General features: G+C 40.2%; 1 protein-coding gene across 1 annotated transcript; it reads left to right on the plus strand.

Annotated features, from left to right (window-relative positions):
- The first annotated feature begins 222 nt into the window (after nucleotides 1-222).
- LOC127657754 (uncharacterized) lies at nucleotides 223-9309 on the plus strand. The gene is made up of 6 exons (XM_052146633.1): nucleotides 223-362; nucleotides 434-494; nucleotides 1104-1430; nucleotides 3690-3929; nucleotides 7193-7277; nucleotides 9049-9309. Exons 2-6 carry the CDS (start codon nucleotides 446-448, stop codon nucleotides 9086-9088), a joined length of 741 nt encoding a protein of 246 aa, XP_052002593.1. The 5' UTR covers nucleotides 223-362; nucleotides 434-445; the 3' UTR covers nucleotides 9089-9309.
- The last annotated feature ends 48 nt before the right edge of the window (nucleotides 9310-9357 follow it).

A 9357-nucleotide genomic window follows, 5' to 3' on the forward strand; every position in this document is an offset into this window, starting at 1 on the left:
TATCCTCTGGGAAGTTATTAGAACATTCTGAATGTGAAAATGTATTTTACTGTTTTTCTTTTTCATGTATAACTTGCACGTGAATTGAATGTATGAGTGGACATCTCCTGTGTTTTGTCGTAGTGAGTGGAGTTTTCAGACGGTCCCTTACATCTGCGAAACGTCAAACTATTTTTTCCGCGGTTAATTAGTCCGGCTCGTTTTGATGAAAATGAGGTTGTAGCTCGTTGTCTGCAATACTACGGTTGGAAAGAGGTGTCGTTTGTATTTTAACAAACATGTTGCTGTAATTGGTTATTGATCCGGGACGTTCGAATCTGTGAATTTCCAAGTTTACCGGGCTACAAACCTGTTTGTCTGACGTGAGTGAACGAGTTAACCATTAGTAATCTCTTTATTTTCATTTTTTTTGCACTTATCTCTAATTTTTCAGAATTGACAGGTGATGGGAGTATGGAGACAGGTGTGGATTCTGTGTTTCATGATCACTATGAGTAAGTTGTGTGACGTTATTGAATCTATAAACGCTATAGAAAATACACACACGTGCACATGCCATTTTATTTTCTTCAAATAATTTAATTTTAAAATGTTCATTTATATTTCCATCACTTGGCTGGACAGCAAAGAAAAGTTTTTGTCCATAAACATTGAAAATGAACAAACAAATATATATATATTTCAAATTGGGTAATCTCTTGAGGATCCTTGATTATGCAGCTAATTAGGACCCCAACAGGAAGTATTATGACATTTTTAATCTTGTATTATCAAAAAAAGTTTTTTTATGTTTATGTGGAGCAACTTCAATGTTAATGTATTCAATCCTTCTGTGTGATGCCTCCTCCACATAATAGAAAGACATTTCCAGCATAAATAATATAAAAACAATTAGAAAAGGCTTTACTAGATGTAATATTTGTACTTTTATTGTATTCGTTTGCCACACTGGAGGGCAATTTGCATGAACAATTAAAAGCAAAATGTTAATTTAAAAAAGTGTAAACCAAACTGTACTCTTCCCCCTATATGAAGTTAAAAAAAAAAGTTAGTCTATTTGTCATCTACCCAGATACTGATCATATTTTACTAACTGTCAACAGTCCCGGTTTCTCTTCATGGAAGAATATCTGTAAACTTTAAAACTGGGCAGCCCCTCTATGTAGCGCTGAAAAACACTCTGGTTTTGGAGGCTGTATTTCACAAGGAGCCGGAAGATAAGATAGACATTGTGTCTTGGGACCGTGAGAGAGGACAGGAGAGTGTCAGAATATCAGGGACCACCCAAGACCAAAGGATATCTTTTCAGAAGGATGATACACTTCTGCGGATCACAAATATTTCAGAACATGACTTTGGCATCTACAAGGTTACAGTCACAGACAGTAATGGAGAACAACAGCACAACTCAATAGAAGTGCGCATGATGGGTATGTAAGGATGGGTATTTCAGCTTTAACTATGCAAATGTTACTATCTGATTGACCTTTATACCAGCTGCTTTGCATATTTTCTGTGCATGCAGACCCAAAGTTACATTTAAAGTTTGCACACCAAGAATGCAAAAAAACTAGATTAGCAGGATTCATGTGTTGCAGTGTTACATGCCAAACTCCATTTAAACCGCATTTTACACATTCTTTCATAATTATTATGCCTGCAACTTTTATGATGTCGTAAAGCACGACTATCTGGATTTCTTCATTGTGATATTGGCGGGTGTGGCTCATGTGGTAGAGCGGGTTGGCCACTAATCACAGGGTTGGTGGTTCGATTCCTGGCCCACATGATTCCACATGCCGAAGTGTCCTTTGGCAAGACACTGAACCCCAAGTTGCTCCCAATGGCAGGCTAGCATCTTGCATGGCAGCTCTGCCGTCATTGGTGTGTGAGTGATTGGTGAATGAGTCACAGTGTAAAGTGCTTTGAAAACCGCTATGGTTAAAGTGCTATATACAATATCTCACAAAAGTGAGTACACCCCTCACATTTTTGTAAATATTATATCTTTTCATGTGACAACACTGTAGCAAAGTGGAATTTCTTCAATGTAAAGTAGTGAGTGTACAGCTTGTATAACAGTGTAAATTTGCTGTCCCCTCAAAATAACTCAACACACAGCCATTAATGTCTAAACCACTGGCAACAAAAGTGAGTACACCCCTAGGTGAAAATGTCCAAATTGGGCCCAATTAGCCATTTTCCCTCCCCGCTGTCATGTGACTCGTTAGTGTTACAAGGTCTCAGGTGTGAATGGGGAGCAGGTGTGTTAAATTTGGTGTCATCGCTCTCACACTCCCTCATACTGGTCACTGGAAGTTCAACATGGCACCTCATGGCAAAGAACTCTCTGAGGATCTGAAAAAAAAAATTGTTTTGCTCTACATAAAGATGGCCTAGGCTATAAGAAGATTGCCAAGACCCTTACACTGAGCTGCAGCAGGGTGGCCAAGACCATACAGCGGTTTAACAGGACAGGTTCCACTCAGAACAGGCCTCGCCATGGTCGACCAAAGAAGTTGAGTGCACGTGCTCAGCGTCATATCCAGAGGTTGTCTTTGGGAAATAGACCATACGCCGCACACTGCATCAAATTGGTCTGCATGGCAGTCATTCCAGAAGGAAGCCTCTTCTAAAGATGATGCACAAGAAAGCCCACAATCAGTTTGCTGAAGACAAGCAGACTAAGGACATGGATTACTGGAACCATGTCCTGTGGTCTGATGAGACCAAGATAAACTTATTTGGTTCAGATGGTGTCAAGCGTGTGTGGCGGAAGCCAGGTGAGGAGTACAAAGACAACTGTGTCTTGCCTACAGTCAAGCATAGTGGTGGGAGTGTCATGTTCTGGGGCTGCATGAGTGCTGCCGACACCGGGGAGCTACAGTTCATTGAGGGAACCATGAATGCCAACATGTACTGTGACATACTGAAGCAGAGCATGATCCCCTCCCTTTGGAGACTGGGCCGCAGGGCAGTATTCCAGCATGTTAACGACCCCAAACACACCTCCAAGACAACCACTTGCTAAAGAAGCTGAGGGTGAAGGTGATGGACTGGCCAAGCATGTCTCCAGACCTAAACCCTATTGAGCATCTGTGGGGCATCCTCAAATGGAAGGTGGAGGAGCACAAGGTCTCTAACATCCACCAGCTCCATGATGTCATCATGGAATAGGACTCCAGTGGCAACCTGTGAAGCTCTGGTGAACTCCATGCCCAAGAGATTTAAAACAGTGCTGGAAAAAAATGGTGGCCACACAAAATATTGACACTTTGGGCCCAATTTGGACATTTTCACCTAGTGGTGTACTCCCTTTTGTTGCCAGCGGTTTAGACATTAATGGATGTGTGTTGAGTTATTTTGAGGAGACAGCAAATTTACACTGTTATACAAGCTGTACACTCACTACTTTACATTGTAGCAAAGTGTCATTTCTTCAGTGTTGTCACATGAAAAGATATTTACAAAAATGTGAGGGGTGTACTCACTTTTGTGAGATAATGTAAGTGCCGACCATTTACCATTTTTTTACCACTGGTCAAAAAAATGTGTATATAATGATTGCCAAAGCGTATACAATCTCTCTGATTTGCATTTAGCGTTTATTTTGTGGCAATGAGCAAAATAAATAGGTTAATGGACATGTTATGCATTAACAAACCAATAATTTCCTTATCTTCTTTTAGAGAAACCTCCAAAGGTGTCCATTACACATATGTTAGAGTGTGTTGTGGATACAAACAATGTGGTGCAGTGGGATACTCCTCAGTTCTCATGGTTTGTGGATGGTGTTGCGGTAACCAGTCAAACAGCCCTGTTAGCAGATGGCAGGAAACTCAACATCTCAGAGGTCAAAGGAGATAACTACACCTGTGTCATCCAAAGCAGTCTTGGAAAAGTGACAACACATTATGAAACATCTAAAGGTACTTTAAAACTTCACAAACACATGTTTTTCACAAAACCTGTCATAGATAGATAGATAGATAGATAGATAGATAGATAGATAGATAGATAGATAGATAGATAGATAGACAGACAGAAGGAGTGACAGACAGATAAAATGACAGAACAATAGATAGTGTGACAGATATAGAAAGACGGATGGATAGACAGAAAGACAGACAGGTAGAATGACAGAACAATGGATGGATGGATAGACTGTGTATGACAGAACGCTAGACAGGTGGATGGACGGACGGACGGACAGAGACAGATAGAATGTCAGAACGATAGATTGTCAGACAGATCTAGAAAGACAGATAAAAAGACAGACAGACAGGCAGCTATAGAATGGCAGACAGACGGACGGAGATGGATAGATAGAATGACAGAAGAATATAGAGATAGATGGACGGACAGACGGCATACAGAGACAGATAGAATGACAATGATAGTCAGACAGACAGATATAGAACGGTAGATGGATGATGATAGACAGACAGACAGACAGAACAAAAGACAGATGGATGGATGGACGGACACTAGGGCTGGGATAAACGATTAATCTAGCGATTTATTTTTTCGATGCATCGATTAATCTAACGATTCATATATTTTTTCAGTCCGATTCGATTTCGATTAATCGACTTGTGACAACACCGGTAATACCGGTTTCATCGGGGGTGGGGGTGTATAAAATGTAATGCCGGGAGTTTGATTGACTGGCGATCTGATCAATCAATCATAATACGCCATTTTTGTCCGACAAAATAGTCAGGAGAGAGAAGATTAACGTCGGTGGATTTGAATTTGAATAATGAATTGTAGGCTACTGTACTGACATCTTTCCGCGGTTAAAACAACAGTCCTTCTGATGTAGGCTTACATTCATGTTTAGCCTATTTGATGCTATAAATTAACCAAGGAAAAGATGATCGGTTCACGAGCAGCTTTAACTGAGGCAATCTGTCTCGACACATTAAAGAGCCACATAACAGTAGGCCTATTTATGGTTGAATTTTCTTTGAATGACCAAATTTGAAAGTTGAGACTTTATTAAATGTTACCTGCTCGGTCCTGTCTGTCAGCGCGTTGTCAGTGTCCTCTATGTATTTTTCACGACATTCATAGCTATAAGCGCATTATTAATAGCTATAAGCGAACACTTTAGGTGTCGACAACGTATTATAGCCTACTCCAACATCGAGTGCAAAGTGGGGAGTTGAAAAAAAACTTACAGTGCTCTGTCATCTGCAGCTGCTCCCGGGTGGCGCCTCTTCAGATGCTGGTGCATTGCCGTGGTGCTAGAATGAAAGGCCATCTCCATTTTGCAAAGACGACATATCACGGAATTGTTTCCTTTTAAATTAAAGAATTCCCATACTTTAGAGGAACGAGTGCATGCCTCGCCTTGCACTTCTGATAGTCTGAGGAGCCACTCGTGTTGCTACTACTCGCCGGCGCCGCCATCTTTGTTTTGGGTCCGACAAATCGATGCGCATATTTTGTGTCGACATATCGACGCGTTGTCCCAGCCCTAACGGACAGACAGCAGGAATGATAGAACGATAGATAGACAGACAGATATAGAACGACAGACAGACAGATGGCTGTATAGATAGAATGACAGATGGATGGACAGACAGATAGAATGACACATAGACAGACAGATGGATAGAATTACAGAACGATAGACCGATGGATGGACAGACAGATAGAACGATAGATAGTTAGTCAGACAGACAGATATAGAACGACAGACAGACAGATGGATGGACAGACAGATAGAATGACAGAACGATAGATAGTCAGACAGACCGATATATGGCAGATGGACGGATATAGATAGATAGACAGGCAGACAGATAGAATGACAACGATGGATGGACAGACAGAGAATCAGATACAATGAGAGAACGACAGACAGACAGACATAGATAGATAGATAGACAGATAATATTTTTAAATAAATAATTCTTGCTACATAAACATGTCATGAACACTTTAGAGATGTTCTAACATAATTAAAAAGTATATTGCAATTCAGTTAATATAGCATGGTCATATTTCTGTGTCTAATTAAAAAGGGACAATTTTTCCCAATATTTGTGTCAGCCATGTATTTTTATACAACATGCCTGCAAACAATTTTAAATAAATTGTATTTATCGGGTCAAGGAAGGGATGCTCAATTTGTTTTTATTTTTTTTTGCCATATCTATGATGTCATTCAAAAACACATTCAAAATTCACTGCTATAATGAAAATGATTACAGTTTCTGAGCTCAAAGTTATTTTGATATTATTTTCTGTCAAAGTAAAATATTTATAAGTGTTGAAACTGTCCAGAGACAGTAAAAAAAAAATAACATTATAAAAAAAAAAAAAGTAGTAGTTTATAATTTCTTAAATTAAGCAGTGAAACAAATGCTGCTTATGTAGAGTGTTCTGGTCCCTTAAAGGGATATCGATCCATCCATCCATCCTTCTTCAACCGCTTATCCGAAGTCGGGTCGCGGGGGCAGCTGCTCCAGCAGGGGGCCCTAAACTTCCCTATCCTGAGCCACATTAACCAGCTCTGACTGGGGGACCCCAAGGCGTTTCCAGGCCAGTGTGGAGATGTAATCTCTCCACCTAATCCTGGGTCTTCCCCGAGGCCTCCTCCCAGCTGGACGTGCCTGAAACACCTCCCTAGGGATGCGGCCAGGGGGCATCCTTACCAGATGCCCAAACCACCTCAACTGGCTCCTTTTGACGCAAAGGAGCAGCGGCTCTACTCCGAGCTCCTCACGGATGACTGAGCTCCTCACCCTATCTCTAAGGGAGAAGCCCGCCACCCTTCTGAGGAAGCCCATTTCGGCCGCTTGTACTCACTTGTATCCCTTGTACCTTAAATGGATAGTTCACCCAAAAATGTAAATTCTCTCTTTCTTCAGCAGAACACAAATGAAGGTCCTTATAATGCAACGGAATGTTGATCAGACTTTTTGTTGCTCCATAAATGACATGAAGGAAACATTCAATTAATCCATAACTTGTGTTCTGCAGAAGAAAGTGATGAGGGTGAGTAAATGAAGATTTTTGTGTGAACTATCCCTTTAAGAGGTTTCATTTTGCTTAGGATGCTGCCTTGTGTGACAGTAAAAGCTCACTAGGAACTGAACAGATTTCTTATATTTTGATTCTAATAATGTCAGCATGTCTAAAGCTTGTTTGTGACTGCTGTGTATTGTGTGTTTGTCCTCAGAAACTCCGACTCCTCCCAACTCTTTGCCCTGTTGTAAGGGACTGATTGTGACTGGAGTTACATTAGCAGCACTTTTCGTAATTTGGTAAGACCTCTTCATGTTCTAACGAAGACTCATTATACACAAAGATGTTGGTGGCGAAAATTAAAAGCGACATAGTCAATATTAAAATCATTTTATTTGGCCATTATTATGTGCATTTATAGACTAGTTTCTCAATCCTGAGAATGGTAAGACAGTGATGTTTTTAATAGTTTAATCTCTGATTTAAACTTCAGTATCAAAAATGGCCTGAGACGTTTGTAAGTTGGATTAATTTTCGTGAATCAGTTCTGACTGTTTCAATGAATCGATTCAGAACTTGTGATTCAGCTGTTTGTTTGCATCCTCTCACAAAAATATGCAGATTTTTCAAATATTAAAATGTTTGGTAAAAATGTGCATATACAGTAGTGTGCAGGTATAAATGGCTGTTTTTATGTGAAAAGCAGCGTGGGAAATATGCTTTGATTTATATTTTTACAGTATTCCACTTGTATTACATTTTGAATATACTTTGCAATGATGGCTGATTGTTTGAAAATGAAAATTCTGTCATCATTTACTCACCCTCATGTTGCTACAAACCCAAATTACATTCTTCCGCAGAACACACAAAGTGAATGTTCAGTTTCAAGCTGCGTTCACACTGCCAGCGTCACAAAACGACTTAATCTCGTTAATTTTCAATGAGAGCTGCGACTTCCGGTGACATGAGCGACGGCGACCATTGGTGACCGGATGTGGGCGTGTCCAGCGATGCAACAAAGCTGAGAAATGTTTAAATTTATGCAAATGAAGAGCGACTTTCGGGAGCGACAGCCAATACGAGAGAAGATGGTAGAGCTCCCCGTGATCCTAATGTTAGAATAATAATATTATTTGTAAAGAAACAGTGCTGTTTAGACTCTCCATACACACTACTAGCGACCTAACCACCAGCCACTGGCGACATGCAATGACAAAGTAGATGGCCGTGTGAACGCAGCTTCAGTCACCTTTCACTACTTTTGAATGGAAAAAAATCCGTCCCTAATATTCTGCTTAAAGCCACATACACATTTACCTTCACGTGGTAAAATACTGCAGGCGAAATACAGTCATCTCAATGGGAATTTGTGCGAAGAATTTCCTCTCGCAGATTTCGCTTATAGTTCAAATTTCGTGAACTTTTAATAGGCGAACTTGCCACGTTACATGTATGCATTTGGCAGACGCTTTTATCCAAAGCGACTTACAGTGCACTTATTACAGGGACAATCCCCCCGGAGCAACCTGGAGTTAAGTGCCTTGCTCAAGGACACAATGGTGGTGGCCATGGGGATCCAACCAGCAACCTTCTGATTACCAGTTATGTGCTTTAACCCACTACGCCGCCACCACTCCTAGTTAATAAGAAGTTTCTTGGATAGGAAGTGACCTCTGTGTGGGGGGTGCTTCGTACACCGCTACAATACTCACAGAGGACAAGGATATCATTTTAATGGTGCATTTCCTTTTAACTTCACTGTCCCAAAAAGTGCAGCATTAAAAAGAGGCTGTTTGGCAATTACGTTTTTTCGCTGATTTCACACATGCTCAACATCCGCCCATGTGTTCTTCGCCCGTGGAATTTCACCATGCAAAGGAAAATGCGAATGCGCCTTATCAGCTCAAGATTGTAATGTGTTTTTGGAGCAACATGAGGGTGAGCACATGTACTAAAAGTACTACGGTTTTAAGCCAAAAGGTAAAAAATTTGAGATATAGTCTGTTTAGCTTTATATACCCCTGCTTGTGTACTAACAGTCATTGTTACATACACTTTTTATTTCAGTGTAATTTTGTTGAAGAGAAGCAGAAATTGGCCTTTGTAGGTGCCGACAGATGTGAGCGAGTTGGCTGGGCCTAATGGAGTACTTATGTTACATTTTAAGATTTTATTTCATTTTTATTTATTTTATTTTCACTTAACATGTAAACGTTAAGATTTTATGAGAACAAGCATAAGTTATGTTGCTAATAAAATGTATTTATTTTGTGAAAGAAAATATTATGTTGTGTACCTCAGTTAACCTGAATCATATGCAGACGCTGGTGTTCAAGTTTCTAAAGAGAATAAAAGTTTAAAACTAAACTAGTATTG

Source organism: Xyrauchen texanus, chromosome 17 (genome assembly GCF_025860055.1).
Source record: "Xyrauchen texanus isolate HMW12.3.18 chromosome 17, RBS_HiC_50CHRs, whole genome shotgun sequence".
In the NCBI taxonomy this organism is placed as follows: Eukaryota; Metazoa; Chordata; class Actinopteri; order Cypriniformes; family Catostomidae; genus Xyrauchen; species Xyrauchen texanus.

What these genes read in the sequence shown, in the direction of transcription:
- LOC127657754 (XM_052146633.1), top strand. Translation starts at nt 446, where the DNA reads ATGGGAGTATGGAGACAGGTGTGGATTCTGTGTTTCATGATCACTATG. An exon ending in GTGTTTCATGATCACTATGA is followed by an intron (nt 495 to 1,103) that starts GTAAGTTGTGTG and finishes AACTGTCAACAG; the next exon opens with TCCCGGTTTCTCTTCATGGA. An exon ending in AATAGAAGTGCGCATGATGG is followed by an intron (nt 1,431 to 3,689) that starts GTATGTAAGGAT and finishes ATCTTCTTTTAG; the next exon opens with AGAAACCTCCAAAGGTGTCC.